This window comes from Trichoderma evansii (assembly GCF_050947405.1).
Source record: "Trichoderma evansii strain SZMC 28006 chromosome Unknown GGI43scaffold_17, whole genome shotgun sequence".
NCBI classification, from domain to species: Eukaryota; Fungi; Ascomycota; class Sordariomycetes; order Hypocreales; family Hypocreaceae; genus Trichoderma; species Trichoderma evansii.
Window position 1 is genome coordinate 231,639 of NW_028145189.1, and position 18,134 is coordinate 249,772.

At 50.7% G+C, this 18,134-nt stretch overlaps 6 protein-coding genes across 6 annotated transcripts; 4 read left to right on the forward strand and 2 right to left on the reverse strand.

Moving 5' to 3' along the window:
* Nucleotides 1-4,118, reverse strand: GGI43DRAFT_428952 (SNF2 family N-terminal domain-containing protein; the record flags this gene model as incomplete). The annotated part of the gene is made up of 2 exons (XM_083209037.1): nucleotides 1-3,446; nucleotides 3,503-4,118. 2 exons carry the CDS (start codon nucleotides 4,116-4,118, stop codon nucleotides 604-606), a joined length of 3,459 nt encoding a protein of 1,152 aa, XP_083058284.1. The 3' UTR covers nucleotides 1-603.
* A 2,261-nt stretch (nucleotides 4,119-6,379) lies between these two features.
* GGI43DRAFT_115783 (uncharacterized protein) lies at nucleotides 6,380-6,806 on the forward strand. The gene has a single exon (XM_083198970.1). It carries the CDS (start codon nucleotides 6,484-6,486, stop codon nucleotides 6,697-6,699), a length of 216 nt encoding a protein of 71 aa, XP_083058285.1. The 5' UTR covers nucleotides 6,380-6,483; the 3' UTR covers nucleotides 6,700-6,806.
* Nucleotides 6,807-7,539: 733 nt separating this feature from the next.
* GGI43DRAFT_115785 (signal recognition particle subunit SRP68) lies at nucleotides 7,540-10,228 on the forward strand. Its single transcript, XM_083198971.1, has 3 exons — nucleotides 7,540-8,134; nucleotides 8,235-9,383; nucleotides 9,472-10,228. The coding sequence occupies exons 1-3, from the start codon at nucleotides 7,944-7,946 to the stop codon at nucleotides 9,986-9,988; spliced, it is 1,857 nt and encodes a 618-aa protein (XP_083058286.1). The 5' UTR covers nucleotides 7,540-7,943; the 3' UTR covers nucleotides 9,989-10,228.
* Nucleotides 10,229-10,479: 251 nt separating this feature from the next.
* Nucleotides 10,480-11,008, forward strand: GGI43DRAFT_385906 (uncharacterized protein; the record flags this gene model as incomplete). Its single annotated transcript, XM_083203722.1, has 2 exons — nucleotides 10,480-10,846; nucleotides 10,944-11,008. The coding sequence occupies 2 exons, from the start codon at nucleotides 10,480-10,482 to the stop codon at nucleotides 11,006-11,008; spliced, it is 432 nt and encodes a 143-aa protein (XP_083058287.1).
* Nucleotides 11,009-11,469: 461 nt separating this feature from the next.
* On the reverse strand, nucleotides 11,470-13,686 carry GGI43DRAFT_424268 (heat shock protein 70 family; the record flags this gene model as incomplete). Its single annotated transcript, XM_083208346.1, has 3 exons — nucleotides 11,470-13,274; nucleotides 13,383-13,587; nucleotides 13,660-13,686. The coding sequence occupies 3 exons, from the start codon at nucleotides 13,684-13,686 to the stop codon at nucleotides 11,470-11,472; spliced, it is 2,037 nt and encodes a 678-aa protein (XP_083058288.1).
* A 1,812-nt stretch (nucleotides 13,687-15,498) lies between these two features.
* Nucleotides 15,499-18,097, forward strand: GGI43DRAFT_115847 (uncharacterized protein). Its single transcript, XM_083198972.1, has 4 exons — nucleotides 15,499-15,726; nucleotides 15,789-15,857; nucleotides 15,931-17,688; nucleotides 17,797-18,097. Exons 1-4 carry the CDS (start codon nucleotides 15,668-15,670, stop codon nucleotides 17,879-17,881), a joined length of 1,971 nt encoding a protein of 656 aa, XP_083058289.1. The 5' UTR covers nucleotides 15,499-15,667; the 3' UTR covers nucleotides 17,882-18,097.
* The last annotated feature ends 37 nt before the right edge of the window (nucleotides 18,098-18,134 follow it).

The window sequence follows — 18,134 nt, forward strand, 5'->3', positions numbered from 1 at the left end:
AATAGTAATATTTTGATGAGCAAATATCAATCATAGATGCGGACTAATTCCTCCCATATATTCACGAGTTTATCCATGCACTCGTTGATCCATCCCAATGAAGAAAAAAGAAAAAGGGGAATCAAAGAACAAAAAGAAAATGTAAGCCAAATGTCACCAGATCCCGGGCGCCGCTAAGATTAGGCGTGGCTCGTGAGAGCTTCGGTGTGTATAAAATGCCACAATATGCCGCGGAACCAGAGTGTTTGCCATACCCGAGATGAGATGATATATAATGATATATAAAGATATATATGAGAAATAAAGGAGGGGGGAATAATTCCCTCTTCTGCCTCCTAGAAATCCGCCCAGCTCTCCCAATGTGAAGATGTTGTCGAGTGGGATGGTGAGCGAATCAATAAAATAAATGGTTTTTAGCATATATGCGTACGTATGCTTTATCAAATGCAGAAGGAAATATAAAGGTTATAATTTAAAAAAAAAAAAAAAAAGTCGGTGTATCGAAGCTCGAAAATGAAAAGAAGAAAACACGCAATATTAATATTCATTACGTCGTTATGGGAGTCGTGTGGCATCATATTCATGATAAATAGCAAAGTCTCTTCATTTGAAAAGACTACGAAGATCCATGAGCTTCTGTCTCGCAGCCTCTGCTTTGTCGAGCGCCTTGTTCTGGCCGTCCATGCTGAGGCTGGCTAGCTTCACTTTCTTCTCTTGCAGCTCAAGCATCTTTTCCTCGAAGCTATTGTGCATAATATATCGGATGGTACGCACAGGTCGTTTCTGTCCAAGGCGATGTACACGATCGACTGCCTGTGCCTCGGCTGCTGGATTATATTGCGGCTCCATCACGTATACGTTGTTGGCAGCGGTCAAATTCAGACCCAGGCCACCAGCCATGATGGAGACAAGTATGACATGGATGCTATTGTCTTCGCGGAAGCTGTCCATTGCTGCTGTGCGTGCTTGGCGAGTCATGCTACCATCCAATCTTGTAAATGAGATGTTGGCCTCCTTAAGCGCCAGCTCGATTAGATCCAAGTGTGAGGTCCAACCGGAAAAGACAACAGACTTGAAGGGAGGTTCATGAGGGTTAGCTTCGCTTGCAGCTCTGGATTTGAGAAGGTCTTCAAGGAGAGCCTTTGTTTTGGTATGGGGTCCGTCATATCTATCGAGTGATTTTCCGTTATGCTTTGCTTTAGTATTTTTAGGTTTTAGAGTACCCTCATGTTCACCCTCAACGTCGGATCTGCAGATATCAACGAACCCAAACGGGACTTGGGCGTTACAAACGATGCAGGGGGCAAACGTTTGGCCAGGTGCATAAGCAGCCCTAGATCGCTGCTTAAAGAGTTTTATGCATGATCGACAAACAACATGAAAACAAGACGTCATGTATCCTAGGGTATCGTCTTCATTCTCTGCGTCTATCGCCTGTGTCTCTTGGGAGGAGATCTTCTTGTTACACTGGATGCACGTATCGTTGTTGGTGTCTTGCATCAAAGTAAACATTTCATGTGCTTTCTGGTGGGAAAGTAAAAGACCATCCACCTTATCGTCGTCTTCGTCAATGTCGATTGCCATCTCTGCTGACATACCTCGCAGGGTTGCCAGGTCGTCTTCATTAAGTAGATCTTTGCCATGCGCACAAAGCAGGCGGAGGCGAAGAATGGCTTTTAGAATATGAATATAGGTATTCCCGCCAAGAGCCCCAGAAGTGAAATTTCCAGCCAAGACTTTGACCCTGTCCTGCGCATTCCTTGCAAAGAGATCGTATACACTTCGCTCCTCTGGGGTGAAATCAAGTTTAACAATGAGATCCTCTCGAGAGGGCAAGTCGATCTTGTCTTTTAGTCGACGAAGCGTGATTGTATCGACGAGAATACGGAGCTTGGGAACAATTTCAGGATTGCAAGCTTTGAATGGCTCAACAATGTGGCGAACAAACTTCGCTCTATGATGAAATGGTTCCAGACGAAGAAACGATAAGAGAGCTGCAAAATCATCTAGTCGGTTTTGGACGGGAGTTCCGGTTACGGCCCATCGCCGCTGGGCTTGTAGACGAACGATAGCCTTGAATTGCATGGTAGACTGTTCACGAATCATGTGCGCCTCGTCCAGAACAATGCGAAACCACCCAAGCTCCTCAAGCGGATAAGTGCCGCTCTTGGCTTTGCGACGAGCGCTGAGCTCGTTGGAGACGGATCCATAGGTAGTGAGAACGATGTCGTATGAGGCGAGCCGCGCTATATCTTTTATACGATTGGGTCCATGGTAAATATGGTAGGAAAGCTCACCGGGAGCTATGTGCTGCTTGATTTGCTCATCCCAATTAGTAATGGTGCTGAGGGGACATATAATTAAGGTGGCCTTGGTATTTCGGACCACCGGGGTAAGGCCCAGCGGTGCCTGCGAGGCATTCATGTCGCCCTTTGTCGGCTTAGTTTCCGGGGCGGACGGCTGCTCAGGCAACAGATGCTGAAATTGCCGGGCTTCCTCGACCGTGGTTGAGATGAGCGACAGGATGCTAAGCGTTTTGCCAAGACCCATCATATCAGCAAGTATGCCACCACGAGTATCTGAGGGGGCGGCAGCCTGGTTCTCGCCAGTGATGACATTGTGAAACACCTTATGTCCATTCATGTTGGATTTTGTCCGCCAAAATGAGACCATGCCTTTCTCCTGTAGCTGCAGCTCACGTGGCTTCTCTCTGGCCATCATGAAGTAGAGCCCCTGTCTTTGGTGAGTGAGCAAAGGGGTCATGATAGATGCTGGGGGATCCATGGTGGGTAACTCGTCACTCCTGGTAAGAGAATCGAATACTCCCATGACCTCGGAGCGAACTTCTTCAACAGTTCTTGGGGTGAAATTGGTAACAGTGCCAGAACGGCCAAGGTCACGATTAGTATTTGCCTTGGGTGGCTTCTTCAGGGATTGCAAGTGCTCCGGGTGGTGCGGGTTGATCAGTTTGATGCCACTCTGGACGATATAGGGCTGCTGAAGAGTTATGTTGAATCGCGTCATAAAAACGCCAACGTTCCTCGCATATTTAAAAGGTCCATACAAGACGATGTCGAGAATATAAGAACGTGACACAGGCTGGCCAGGCTCTTGCCCTGGCGCAATAGGTTGTGGAGGAATACGGGCGTCGGTCCTGACACGAAGGTTCAAGTCCAACAGAGGCCCTAAAGCATTGGCAGAAGAAGCGTCGACGAAACCGATTACTTCTCTTGTGTGATCAATAATGGGGATTTTCGAACTCCGATCGTTGACGATCTTTTTGAGGACAACCTTGATGCTGGGTTGATAATTAGCGCCCCACATACTCTGTATGCCGGGCTTTGGAGATGGAACTCGGGTGCAGTTTGCGCGGGTCTTGATCATGCCATAGCAAATTTCTTCTTCCTTGGGATCAACTGGCGCGGGCGGAGCAGCATCGTCGTTAACTGATGAGATTCAAAAGTTAGCAAAAGGAAAGCGAAATGCGGGAGGTAATCCATACTTGTCAAGTCAACAGTGGAGGACTGAGGGTTAGCAGCCCGAGCTTGTGCTGCCGCAAGCTCAGCCTGTCTTTTCCTCGCATCAGCTTGCATTTCTCTCAAGAAAGGCGGAAGCCGAGGTGGCCCTTCACGCTGAACTCGCTTGCGCTTGGGAATAGGCTGGTCATCATGATCATCTGGGTCGGCCTGAGGGATAACAGGCGTGGGTTTGGGCCGTATCATGATGCCAGGAGCAGCTTGGGGCCGATATCCAGGAGCAATTCCGTACTGTGAAGCCTGGAAGTGGCCGTCGTTGTGTACGGCAGTTTGAGCGACCGGTGTCAAGGCCAATGGTGTATCCGCTGTAGGCGTCGGACTCGTGGTCAATGAATCAAAAGGGCTGTTGAGTAGCGCCGTAAAAGAAGTAGAGTCGACTCCTGGCTCATCTCCTGGGAGCTGTTGCCACGGCATTACGGGCTGACCTAGTCCATTATCTGTGATTTGCGAGCTGCTGTATTCTTGATACGGAAGAGTTAACAAAGGATACGCATCAGGGTTCCATGACGGCGCAAGACTTGGACTGAGGTCAGGGGGCTGCGAAGGTCCTCCTAAGTGAGAGTCAGCATAACCCAAGACCATGATTTAACTTGGGCGAAGCCAGCGAGGATAGAAAGAGAGAGAAAGCATGAATTCGCCAACAATCCTATTGGAGCAGGGATACTATTGGTGGGAGTGGAGCAACCGGCAAAGGATCAGGGTAAAAAGTAAGGGACATGGAGGAGAATTTAAGAAAAGGTTGCAGATATTACCGTTTGTGGCCATTTGCAGTATATTATGTGGCACTTGAAGGCTACACAAAGAGAGCCTTCAAGTGCAAAAATGAAAATTAAGGAGACAGGAAGATGGCGTTTTAACGCATATATGACGAGGCTTAATCTGTCATCACAGAAGTTTATGCAAGAAGAATGATGGATGGGGGTGATCAGAGTATGGAGAATTATTAACTCTGAATCTGTCTCTCCCTTTTCTCGCAGTGGCGTGAGGCGAGCAGTGTCGTATTATAAATGCTTGGTCTGTTAAAATAAAGTGTGAATGCGCCGTTGGTAACCGGTCAAAACGATGATATCAAAGCGAAGCCTCCCAGACGATAGTTAAATGAAAAACCGATGCGGAAGAGTAAATGCTGCTCGAGGATGAAGTTGAGACGAGCAGAAGGAAGAGGGAGGCGCTGGGTAAAATTTTATGTTCGGTATAGAGCGCGGGAGGGATAAATAGCGGGAGGCGAATATGCGGGATGTGAAGAGGAGAGCATAAGATAAATAGTCTGAAGCACCGAGAAGCAGCCCGAAACGAAAAGGAAAAAAACAAGAAATAAGAGCAGCTGTCAACAATGGGCTGGAATCTTGACGGTGATAGAGCACAAGGCTCCAGCTGGTGGCCGCAGCAGCATCAGAGGCCGTGGAGAGGCCGCAATGCACGTCGTTCGTTAATGATTTCTGTCTCAGCCGCAAACGCGCTCGTTCTTTTCGTTTCTTTCCAGGCTGGCTGAGACAGCGGCAGAGACACAGCCAGTAGCGGAGGAAGATCAGGGAGGGAGAGTGGAGAGCAGAAGACAAGAGAAAAAGAAAAAAGAAGAGAGCCAGTTGCTGGCGATGGGATTGGCGTGAGTGAGTCTATTCGGCAGAGGCTTCGCGGATGCAGAAACATGTCGCCAGGCAGGTCGCAGCGGTAGTGGAAATTTAGTGGGCGGCGGCCTAGCGGGCCAGCATCAAGCATCAAGCATTACGGAGTACATGGCGGGACTGATCAGAGCGTGCAGCTGGTATCGGCGGACGCTGAGTGGCTGCAGCAGCGAGGAAATAGTCTGGAAGGCGGGGCGCTAAATCGACTGCAAAAAACTGGAGGTGGGCTCTTGGGGCCTGCTTGAGGTTGCTACAAAGGGCGAAGGTACCTGCAAACTGGCCTGGAATTACGATTGCCGGGTGATGCATGTTGTTTCTTTTAACTTTTTGTTTTATAATATCTATTATAAAATGGCAGCCATTACACCGGCACTATTGCTGCACAACCCTTGGCTTGCAGTAGAGCCTTGAGGGAGAGAGAGAGGCTTGGTTACTGAGTAGTATCGCGATTTCGTAGTGGAGAAATGGGTACTCTCGATACCCTCTTTCTCGTCTTTGGCAGCTGACTTTATTAAGTCCTCACTGTTATTAGGGCATTGCCGACTTGAGGACTGCATACAACGATATAATACCACCCTACCTTGCAGCCTGCGTTCCATATGAGGCATCCAAGTTTCTTGTTCCATCGACAACTAAAAAAATCTCGGACCCGGATTTCATCATACATCAAACGCGGACGAATCCTGCCTGTCACTGCCGCAGCTACCGCCACACCAACCCGCCATATGAGCGGCAGCAAGCCAAAGAAAAAAACCAGCGGCTACTGCAGCCAAGCTGGTCACCTGCACAGCACCGTTTGCAGCGACAGGGATCGCCGTGGGCCGTGCACCCTCCACAGCAGTGGCGCGTCCCCAGAAGGCTCCAGTGCTCCAGAAGCCCAAAGCCATCCATCTCCAGCGCCTCGATGCCTGGAGCGCTGCCCTGTGGGTGGTCCCTTGGACCTTGGGAGGCCCCAGCGGATGGCCCTGCACTGCAAGATGCATGGGGGCACGTGATGCAAACGTCCAGTATCTCGTCCTGCAAGGTCACCACCCTTGCTGTCGTGATCCCTGACTGATGCGCACCAAAATCCCCCGAGCGACTATCGACGATTGCCGACCTCCGTCCAAGCATATTGGTCTGTATTATATCAATTTTCTGTCTTCCTTGGTCTCGTTTGCTCGTAGCAAATTATGTCTTCCAGAGCGTGCCCGCACATATGCATGGCTGACATGAGTCGTAACCGACTTTTGACGCCGGACAATAAGGATTGGATACACCACCCACACCCATCGCTGCCGCTGCCAAACGCCATTCGTTCATGGAGGGCTGAAGGATAAGACATGCAGACGGGGCTGCATATGCGATACATGTACATTCTCGCTCTGCTTTTGCATTTTTGCATGTGCTTTCATCGACGATACGGGGTTGACTTGTCTCTCTGTCTCTGGGACCGGATGCCTGGGAGAAGCGGGGAAAGCAAGACAGTGAGGCGAGGCGATATCAAGCACTCTTCTCCAATTCCTATTGAGCAAGAGAAGGTGAGAAAAGGCCACTAGACACGATTTGCCCAGTAGCGTACTGGTATTGCTCGGCATCATGGCGAGGGACCGTCACAAGGCTGCTAGCTTCGGATCATCCGAGCTGAAGGTGATGGAGCCGCATAGACCCCGGTAAAAGGAGCATTTGAGCCGTGCTTGCATGAAGAGAGCCGACCACCACATCGGATCATACCCAGCATCAGACCGCACCTTGGACGAGTGCTGACGACGATGGGATTGGTAATATTCTACACGTCGGCAATGTGCGTATTACGCCCACCGGCTATTGCTGCTGCTACAGAGCACATGCAAGTACTCTACGAGAGAGATACTACTACCGTTCTGGGGATGGATCCGAGACCATCGGGCGAGACATGCATAGTACTAGCATCGATTGCCACAACTGCATCGTTCCGTGCTCGTCCTGGTGGTCGTATGAGCCCAAGACAATAATCGTAAGACTCTTGTGCACCCCACAGTGAAGCCGATCCAGATTTATCTCAGCAGCGTAATCGATCAAGGCAAAGAGGGACAAATCGGTGACCATCGCAAGACCCAAGATCGCTCAATATTGCAGTGGATGGATGTCTCAGAGGATGTCTCAGCCGCCTGCTTCATCTATAGTGGGGGTCTTCATCGGTGCCAATAGTTGATCTGAATCTATTTATGGAACATTAATTATACAGGCAGGATTTCGTCAAGCCCAAAGAGCAGTTCTGAGCTTGCCGCTCGCCCGTATGTGCAAAAAAACGAAAGCCATGTTTCACTCACTCACTTCACCCAGACAGGCATTGCTCCAAATGGCAATGATGAGCCCAGATCACGTCTTAAAGCCGACAAAAGACATCCAGAAACTCTAAATCAAATCGCGCATAATATGCTGCCTTGTCTGTAAGCGATGCTGCTGCGTAGGCATAATATTTTGAATCATGCATGCATGTACCAGTACAGACATTGAAGCTGTCGAGCTGCCTCTGGCCAAGTAGATGCACTCGACGGGCAAGTACCGCTAGTGAACTTAAACCGCAAACTTTATATCAGCATCCAAGTAGCATTATGTAAGCACCATCCCACGAATCTGCGAGCCTCGTCTCGTGCTCTGCTGGAAAAAAAAAGAGGCTGCCCCGCCATCCCCGCCAATCCCAGGCCAAGAAACCTGCTGCTAGCTGGTTGCAGAACAGCCTGGCCGCTGCGAACAAGCACACGCCGACAGCTTCCATTGATTCACCCAGGCGTTGAAGCGGCCAGAGTCTCATCTGACAATGGACATCACTAGCTTCATCATCCAGGGCCGCGACAAGGCCCTGCTCTACGGCGATTATTCCACCTATCACGGCCAGCTGTCCAAACGCCTCCTCAACTCGCGCAGGAAGCTCGGCACCGTCACCAAGAATCGAGGCAAGTTCCGCAAGGCCGAGCAAGCTACCGCCGAGGACGTCAAGACAAACAATGAGTATGATATCATCCATCTGCCTTATTCTCTCCTCATCCCTGTGTGTTATTCGCCGTCTGTGGCAGCAGTGGAGCTGACTGGGCCTCGTTGCGCTTCCTAGACATGTCTACGTGCTCCTCCTTACCAGCGAACGTGCCTGGGCTCAGGCAATGAGCATCAAGGCCGCCCATTCGGTTGACCAGAGGGGAATTGTTGGCCGTGCTCGGTCCCACATTGTCTCGCGGCTCGAGAAAGCAGCTCGAAGTGCTGAGCAGGTTGTCCGCATTCTCTCGCAGACCGATATCAGCGGTGCGACTACCACCGATGTTCTCGAAGCTCAGGCATATGCGTCCCTCATTCGAGGCGCCATGCAGTTCGAAAAGAACAGCTGGGAGGCTTGTTTGAGGAGCTATGCTACGACTTACGTCATTTACAATGCGCTGGCTACCGCCAGCAAAAGCGACTTGTACAAGGATTTGCTCTCTGAGACTGTAGAGCCATCAATCCGGTTTGCTGCGTATCAGCTCAAGACACCTCGAACAGTCTCAGTTGCAACCCTTGCGAAGAATGCCTTCCCGCGATCAGACGACACTTTAGTTCAGGAAATCAACCGAATTGACGCTACTATTCTCGGCGAGGCGCAGCCAGAGTCGACAGACAACATCGCAGGAAGCGAAACTGCTCCCCAGACACTCAATTGGCGCCGCCATCAAGTCCAAATTGAGGATGCCCAAATAGCCACAGCTTGGGCAACTGTTAGTGAAGCCAAGGAGAGGCTTTCACAAGCCGTGGCCAAATCTCAGGACAAGGGTCTACACGAGGTAGCTGCTGCTTATGACGAAATTCTAATAGCCACCCAAGATGCTGTTGATGCCACAAAACAAGCAATTGATGATATCAAGGCAGATGGCGTCAGCCAAAGCGACCCCAGAATGCAACGGCTACAGATTACACGCACAGCTGTCAACTACGAGATGATCAGCTGGAGAATCGGTCGTAACCGCGTTCTTACAGGTCCTCATGATGGAGCTACAGAGGAATATGGCTCACTGAGGAGGAGAAAGAAGAAGGACGCTGCGACATCAGAGGAAGCGAAGAAAGAGAGGGAATTGCCATCTGGCAAGAAGCTGGCGAAGCTCAAGGAGAAGGGTGCTCTTTACGATGGAATCCTTCAGAACTTGGAGTCTATCAGGGAATTGCCTGGCGTGGCTGCTGATGAAGAGCTGGCTGCACGGATTGAATCTTATGAACAATACTTTATCGCATTAAAGTACGTACTGTTTCTTAACCCTAATACAGTTTACCCACGAGGGAGACAAAAAACAAATTTGAATCAAATTGCTAACCAAGATGCATAGACACCTCGCCGTTGCCCGGTCACACGCCATCATTGGCAACTCTGCAAACGCCTTGGCTCTTATCAACCGAGCTTTGAGTTTCAGCTTGAAGGCAGTCGCCAAGCTTCCAAACACAGAGGCCTCTTCTGACGAGCTCCCCTTGAGCCTTGACATCTCTCCTGCTTCCATCAAGTTTTTAGAACAAGTGGTTGATGGCGAGCTACAACGCCACCGTGCTATCGTCCACGTCGATAACCTGCGGAAGAAGCAGGTTCAAATCGATGAGTATCAAAGCCACGCTCCTCTTGTCGAGAAGCTGCACGAATATCCCATCGGCGGAGCTGATCTCGACAACGTTGTCGAGTTCCCTCCGAGTCTGGAAGTGATGCCTGTCAAGCCCATTTTCCTCGACGTTGCCTGGAATTACATTCACTATCCTCAAAAAGAGGTTGAGGCGGCAGATACCCAAGGTGCTGAGGCTGCCGAGGCTGAGAAACCTGCTCAGAAGAGAGGCTGGTTTGGCTTTGGAAGGGCATAAACTTGGCTCGTGCCTGTTCTATCTGTTACAAAACCTAGCAAAATATTCTCCGATTCCTCCTATATCAATATTACCGTCTAAACATCATATACCTGGTGACCCAAAAATCTGATGACCGTTTTTAATATGATTGCTGTTCCTCTCGTCGATCTATAAAGAATTACAGTGCAGGCATATGTTAGGGTTTGTCTCACAAGTTGATTGTCATGCTAAATATGCTTGAATTGTCTCACGGGCAGTCACGTTATGGAATCGCGTGGCTGGAATGAAAAGGGGGGATGAAGCTAATACTACTACTTTGCGCCTATAGCAAACAGGGGAAATATCAAAATTCCTGGCCAACCTGATGACTTTGTCTCATGAACTGTTGTGTTTGAAGTAGATTCACCCGCTAAAAAAAAAGGAAAGGAAAGGAAAATAGATCTTCGTCCTCGCCTTCCACTGCGTATGAAGCGTATCTCCTCATCGTTCTACCTCTTATGCTTTCAACCATGGACTTCACAAACGCCATCTGCATAATCCTTCCCATTTTCCTCTGCGTATCCATAATGCTCTGCCTCGTCTTCTTCACGATCCGCGCCACCGCGCACGATGACATGCCGCCGCGCGAATACAGCAACAACAATGCTTCGCCGTACCCAGAAATGGTGCTGGATGAAGCCACTTCTCCAGACTATCTCTCCATGCGCACTCACAAGGATCCTCGAAGGAAAACCATGAATATTCGCGATATATTCCTCCGCGATGAAAGGGTTTATGTTGGCGATGAAGAGAGCGATATGCAGCCTCTTCTTCCGGGCGAATTATATGATGATCCGCTGGAGCAGCCAGCTTCAAACCATGTGGCTAAAGGGAAGGGTAAAAACGTCCATGGAAAGGACTCAATTAATTGGCATGGGACAAATACGTTGAACACAGCATGGGCATGGATGGCTTAAAAGTTGTAAATCGATAGTCATACAAGTAACACACGCGCACAAGCATATAACAAAGCCATTGGAGCACTTCCAAGAAAAGTAGAGGGGAGAAAATCATTATTCATCTAACTACCTATCCACCAAAGGTCTCTTTCTCTTTTTTTTTTCTTGGGTTTATCCCATTGTCCATACCACCCACCTCCCAGTGACCGTTCACGTTCAATGCTTTCAATAAGCAGCCTTAACAAGAAATAATAAATAAAAATAACAGGAGACAGAATCTCCCGAGTGTTTTTTGATGCTCCAACGCCTGTTCCGCCAGCCAATAGGTATTAACGACATTGGTAAAAAAAGAGATAGGAAATAGGAAATAGGTTCAAGTTGCATAGCAGCTTAGGCGCGATATGAGTACATCATAAATACAACAAGAAGGGGGATCTATGCCGCGCCCGTGCTTCTTTTGAATATCCGAACAGTAAATGTGATTTTGATACATGAGAAATTTCTTCTTTTTTAAATTGGATTTTTTTTGTTTTTCTTTGCTCTCTTGATCCCAAGACCCATTTAAGGCTTGTTCTCATCCTTCTTCTCGCCCTCGGTGGACTGCTCACCAGACTGCTGCTGCTGGGCACCCTCGTTGCGGGCCTTGTGCATCTTGTCGAAGAGGTTCAGGGAGGCGACCTGGAGCTCGTCGGTCTTCTCCTTGATCTCCTCGGCGGTGGCGGTGGTCTCACCAGACTGGATCTTGGAGACGTACTCGCGGAGAGAGGCAATCTTCTCGCGGAGACCGTCGGCCTCGGCCTTGTCGAGCTTGTCGGCATACTCATCCAGAGCACGCTCAGTGTCGTTCAGGACGCTGTCGGCGCGGTTGCTGCCCTCAATGGCAGACTTGCGCTCCTTGTCGGACTCGGCGTACTTCTCGGAGTCCTCAACCATCTGCTGAATCTCGTTGTCAGAGAGACCAGATCCAGAGGCAATGGTGATAGACTGGTCCATGTTGGTGGACTTGTCCTTGGCGTGGACGTGGACGATAGAATCGGCGTCAATGTCGAAGGTGACCTCGATCTGGGGAACACCACGGCGGGCAGGAGGGATACCAACGAGCTGGAAGTTTCCGAGCAGCTTGTTGTCCTTGACCAGCTCACGCTCACCCTGGAAGACCTTGATCTCGACAGCGGTCTGGGAGTCGGCAGCAGTGGAGAAGACCTGGGACTTCTTGGTGGGGATGGTGGTGTTTCGGTTGATCAGACGGGTGAAGACACCGCCCAGGGTCTCAATACCGAGAGACAGGGGGGTGACGTCAAGGAGAAGGAGGTCCTTGACCTCACCAGAGAGGACAGCACCCTGGATAGCAGCACCCATGGCAACAGCCTCGTCGGGGTTGACAGACTTAGCGGGATCACGGCCGAAGATGGACTTGACGGACTCGGCAACCTTGGGCATACGAGTCATACCACCAACCAGGATGACCTCCTGGATGTCCTTGGCCTGGAGACCGGCGTCCTTCAGGGCCTTGCGAACGGGCTCGATGGTTCGGGTAATGAGGGGGTCGACCATCTTCTCGAGCTGGGCACGAGTGAGCTTCAGGTTGATGTGCTTGGGGCCGGAAGCGTCGGCAGTGATGAAAGGCAGGTTGATGTCGGTCTGGAGAGACGAAGACAGCTCAATCTTGGCCTTCTCGGCAGCCTCACGGATACGCTGGATAGCCATGCGGTCACCGGCAAGGTCGAGTCCAGAAGTCTTCTTGAACTCGCCAACCATGTGGCGAACCAGGTGGATATCGAAATCCTCACCACCAAGGTGGGTGTCACCGTTGGTGGACTTGACCTCGAAGACACCGTTCTGGATCTCGAGGATGGAGATATCGAAGGTACCACCACCCAGATCGTAGACAGCGACAACGCGGTCAGCCTCCTTCTCCAGACCGTAGGCCAGAGCAGCGGCGGTAGGCTCGTTGACGACACGGAGAACGTTGAGACCGGCAATCTGACCGGCGTCCTTGGTGCTCTGACGCTGAGCATCGTTGAAGTAGGCGGGGACGGTGACGACGGCGTTCTTGACGGGCTTGGACAGGTAGGCCTCGGCAGTCTCCTTCATCTTGTTGAGGACGAAGCCACCAATCTGTGAGGGAGAGTACTTCTGGTCACGGGCAGAAACCCAGGCATCGCCGTTGGAGTGCTGGACAATCTTGTAGGGGACCTCCTTGATGTCTCGCTGGACCTCAGCGTCCTTGAACTTGCGACCGATCAATCGCTTGGTGGCGAAGAGAGTGTTCTCAGGGTTGACAACAGCCTGTCGCTTGGCAGCAACACCGACCAGACGCTCACCATCCTCAGCAAAGGCAACTACTGAGGGAGTGGTGCGGGCACCTAGAGAATGGGAAAGATTACATGTCAGCAATGCGCAAAGCGAACGAGGATGCAAGCAATGACCGAGTGAACCGGTCATCAGCGGCGCAAAACAAGAATGTGACTAACCTTCGGCGTTCTCAATGATGCGGGGTGTCTTGCCCTCCATGATGGCGACGGCAGAGTTGGTGGTTCCCAGATCGATACCAATGACGGCACCGGTGACCTTGCCGTCACCCTCAGCAGCTGTTGACTCATAGCGAGCAAACTTTGCGACTGAAGGAGCTCTGGCAAAGGCAGCCGAGCGAGCGACGAGGGGAGAAGCTCGGGGAAGCTATTCAGACGGCGTGTTAGCAAGCATTCAATGTGGGACGCTGTTAACTCGGCATGTGTTTCTGGCACTTACAGCTCTGGAGAATCGCGAAGCCAACATGACGAATGTGAATTGGGGGGTATACAATGGATGAAAAAAAAGAGAAGAGGAAAAGGAAGGACACGCGATCCGAGAATGAGGAGATGATATGGAGAGAAGAATTGGATGGATACTCGAGAAGAAGATGGTGGAGAGACGAATTTTTTTTTTTTCCGCTAGCCTTGGAAAAGCCGCAACTGGTGCTGTGAGTGGTCGGCCATAGAAGCCGACAGAAAGAGGCAACGAAGGCCCCCGTCCCGTAGTCCCGGGTCTAGGCGGGCGGAACAAGTATTGATCCGACAGGCATTCTCGGCATTGAGGTCATTTGAGGCACGCAGCTCGAGTAATGTACCTCCGCAATAGGCGTTTAGCTCGCCGTTGACAGAGGTCGATACCTTAATTGATACATAGCAGCGCCGGTGGGGACGGATGGATGGATCTGTCGAGAGGCGAGCCGCGGGAGGAGCGAGAAGAAAGAGAGCTGAGCGCGAGAGCTAAGCAGGGGTGAATCGGCACGATGATAGCTATAGCCAAGGCTATGATCGGCTCAATGTGAAAATTGTCGCCTTGCACGGTTGACTGCATCTATACAATACTCAATGAGAATATTGACAATAATGATTATTTACTGAAAGGTTGTTGCAATAGTGTCAACAACTATTGCTGAGCTATCGGTTACGCAGCCCGGTGTATACGAGGACGGAGGGCAGGCCTTCGTGCATAACAGTTCAGCCCAAACCACCACATATAAAACTGCATGTATGGAGTACTTGATACAAACGCAAGCAAACATGCAATGCACTGATGCCCCATGTCTCAAGCAATGGCCCCCGCAAGCTACTGTGCCCGACAACCTTGTCGCCATTTTCTTTACTTTTGAGACTATTCGAAGCCCTGTCAACAAGCCAAATACCACTTGGGGGCCAAGTTGATGCAAGGTTTATTGCTTTCGATATGGCTCCATATTGAAGCTAGCATTATTGCCACGACTTGTGCTACGTCTGCCAGGGAGTTGTTCTGTAGTTCCTGGGGTCTCGTTTACTTGGTAGCATACGACTAAGGCACTGCTACTGTACTAAGGCATTGATTGCAGTAGGCTCGTGGCCAGGCGCTGAAGCGAAGCGATATCATTGGGCTTGGTGACATCTCCCATGCATTGTCGCACCCATACTGCGTACAGCAAGTGTTCTTACTCGTGCCAGCATAACCCATATCACTCAGCTGCAGGCTGCAAATTCAAATACAAGTACTCTGAGAGACCAATGCAAACATTCTTATTGTACCAGCTATAGCAAGACGTGTCTCACCAACCCTTTGATGTGGTGAGAAGTATGTAAAGCAAACAGTGACAACACTTATAGTGTAAAGCAACTTTTCGCTGTTCTTCAAACTGTCAGACGTCATTTATCCACTTCTCACCCATCCGCGGTTCGTCTATCCGGGGAGCCGCTGTAGCGCACCTTAGCACGACTACCTCTCCCCAGCTAAAGGTTCAGGGTACTTGCGCGACGCTCCAGCGGGCGATAAGGCGTCGATAAGGCGCGAAAGTACCCTGTACGCACTGCAGCTGCGCTGCGACCTCACTAAAGGCCAGGCTCTGGCATAAGCCCGCCACCTCCATCTGAGCCTGTGTTTTGCTTCTTGCCTCGCAACCCAATCGCATCACGACGCTTCTCCTCACGCCATCTCCCTTCTCTTGCTCTCTCCCCCCTTTTTTCCAACACTTGTCTGTGCTCTCGCGCCAGCACCTCCGCGCTTTGCTTTCATCACAGGACTATCTCCTTGTTCCTTGCCTGGTGCATTGACTCGGCTTCTTGGTCCTGCGGCGTTCTTCCTCCGGCTCGAAACTTTCTTTTGGAGGCACGCAACACGCTTCCATATCAGCGTCATCGCCGAACCCAAAGTGGTGTTATAACCTGTACATCTTTTTGTGCCTGGTTTCACCTTCTTTGGGTGCTGCAATACACGCAGCTGAGCCCTTTTAGTCATTGGACTGGATCTAATGCAATACGACGAATTATCTACCGACAACGCAAGCATGGCTCGCAGAGACGATGAATCGTGAGTCCTATCCCTCGCCTCAGCAAGTTGGTTAACCACAGCAATTCTAAATGGCTATACAGTTTCGTGTTTTCCGACCGCCTCATCTCCAGGATTCAACGCACGCACTTCCGAGTTCCGGTCCGCTCACAGTACGTCGATATGCCTACTCTTCTAAAATCAGCTTATGTCAATTACTAACCCATTGGTTCCACCCGCGTTCAGACATTGGCAGCTGCGCTCCCTTATAAGTGCCGAGAACAATTACAACCTCTTTTACCCCGGCGGTGTTGGGAGCCGCCAAATCCAGCGGCTAAATACCCAGGCTCGCAGCTGCGAAACGATCAAGCATCTTACATTTGCACCGCGGTGTCTTGTGGGCGAGAACGGATGGCTGTGCTGTGGCAGCGAGACGGGCGAGTTTGTGGCTATACGACTTGAAGAAGAGGGCGGCCAAGCATCGGACGCCTCCCAGAACGCTACTCTTGACTCGGCTTCTGGTGCCGGCCCCTCTCTGGCCAGCGATGAGTCCACAACCTCGCCCGAGGAGGCTGCGCTCAACATGCTTACAACTGCGGCTCAACAGGCGCATAAAGTCACCGCAAAGAGCATGAAGCTCGCCAAAGAGCGAGTCAACTGCATCACGCTATGGTTTCCTCCTCCCCAGGGCCAGGGTTTGCCCCTCAGCAGACATGCTTACGATGAGCCCGTAGCAGTTCTAGCGAACAATGATCGAACTGTGGCCATCGTCAGTCTGAATGAATTCGATGAACATGAGGACATTGAGCCCCTGGAGATTGTCCAATACCCGGATTTTGTTAATAGGGCCATCATTTCGCCTGATGGGCGCCTCCTAATCGCAATCCTAGACGATCCATATCTATACATTCACCGGCGTGTTGGGGTTTCAGCTACCCCAGGGCAATGGGAACTTAAGCGGAGGATCCTACTCAGAAGCCAGAAAAAGGATGACAAGACGGACAGCCGCGGAAGCTTTGCGGCGTCCTTTTCTGCGTCTGGTACTTATCTTGCTGTTGGAACTCAGCACGGCACTATTTCGATATTCAACGCGACACAGTTGGAGGATGATACTGTTGACCCGCTCATCAATACGTTTCAATCTTCCCGTCCCAATAGCGGACCGGGAGCCGTCCGGGACATGGCTTTCTGCCCTGGCCCGTATGACCTGCTCGCCTGGACTGAAGATCGCGGCCGCATTGGTATTGCTGATGTGAGGCATAATTTTATGGTCCGGCAGATTATTGATCTTAATAAAGAGGAGGAATATGAGCACATTAGCATTTTTGACACACAGACTATTGATCCACGGCTGTTGGAAGCTCGGATGACTAGAGGAGAGCCTTTAAATCCACCCCTTACGGCTACGAGCTTCTTCACAGCTCAAATGATGCACCAACCGCTGACACCTGCCGAAACGAGGGTTCTCGAAGCGATTCAGAGCGAACGCCGGCGCCGAGAGAGAGGCAATCCTCCTTTTGGTGATGATCGAGGCAGCGGGCTGCTTCCGGCGACATCCTCATTCACCACCCGGGCGGCCCGTCAGGGCACCAATTCTGGCCCAAATGATCTGATGAATGTCTACAGAGACCATCGGGAACGAGCTCAGGAGCGCGTGCGTAATGCGCGCCAGCTCATGCGGGAAAACAGCTCAGGTGGCAGTGGACGGGCCGATCAGCGGTGGATAGAACGCATTAACGAGATGATGGCCGCCTCGCGGGAGCAGCGAGAGAGGCAAGATCAATCATATCTCTCTGTTCTGGAGATCCTTCAGGCCCGAGAGCGGTCCTCAGCAGAAAGCGCTGTCGATGATCGTCCCATTCCGGGCATTCCCAATCAAGTAGCAAGTCGTTGGGAGGAAAGCGCCGTGCGAGGAACACTGGCGCCTGATCACGGTGTCTTTGAGGTTCCGCCCTCGCCAGATAACACTTCAGGATTGTCCTGGAGTGCAGACGGCACCATACTGTGAGTTTTTAGAAGCCCCTTTCCCCACTTTGTGACCATCCATTCTTGTCCATTCCAATATATTGACTACGTTTGTTTATTGATGCTAACAAATGTTAATTTCTGCAGCTTCATTGGTGCTCAAAATGGCATCTATCAGTTACGCGTGGACCTCTATGCCAGGCAGTACTACAACAGCATTTCAATGCGCTAATACGACCTCATCTGTCAAGACACATCGAGGCCCGCCGGAAAGGGCATCACAACCTCATCACAGAACATGCATTTTTTCTATTTTTTTGCACATGTAGCAGGAATTGGATGGCGTTGGCATTCTTCATTTTTGTGTCCAAGACGCAGCAAGCTGCCGATTTGGACAACTATGGGAAAAAAGTTTAGGGACTCTCTTTGCACTTGCTTGGTTGCTTGGCTGCTCTTTTTGCTTTACCATTCCCCTTCTCTTTATA

What these genes read in the sequence shown, in the direction of transcription:
- GGI43DRAFT_115783 (XM_083198970.1), top strand. Translation starts at nt 6,484, where the DNA reads ATGCAGACGGGGCTGCATATGCGATACATGTACATTCTCGCTCTGCTT.
- GGI43DRAFT_115785 (XM_083198971.1), top strand. Translation starts at nt 7,944, where the DNA reads ATGGACATCACTAGCTTCATCATCCAGGGCCGCGACAAGGCCCTGCTC. An exon ending in GACGTCAAGACAAACAATGA is followed by an intron (nt 8,135 to 8,234) that starts GTATGATATCAT and finishes TGCGCTTCCTAG; the next exon opens with ACATGTCTACGTGCTCCTCC. An exon ending in CAATACTTTATCGCATTAAA is followed by an intron (nt 9,384 to 9,471) that starts GTACGTACTGTT and finishes CAAGATGCATAG; the next exon opens with ACACCTCGCCGTTGCCCGGT.
- GGI43DRAFT_115847 (XM_083198972.1), top strand. Translation starts at nt 15,668, where the DNA reads ATGCAATACGACGAATTATCTACCGACAACGCAAGCATGGCTCGCAGA. An exon ending in CGAGTTCCGGTCCGCTCACA is followed by an intron (nt 15,858 to 15,930) that starts GTACGTCGATAT and finishes ACCCGCGTTCAG; the next exon opens with ACATTGGCAGCTGCGCTCCC. An exon ending in AGTGCAGACGGCACCATACT is followed by an intron (nt 17,689 to 17,796) that starts GTGAGTTTTTAG and finishes TAATTTCTGCAG; the next exon opens with CTTCATTGGTGCTCAAAATG.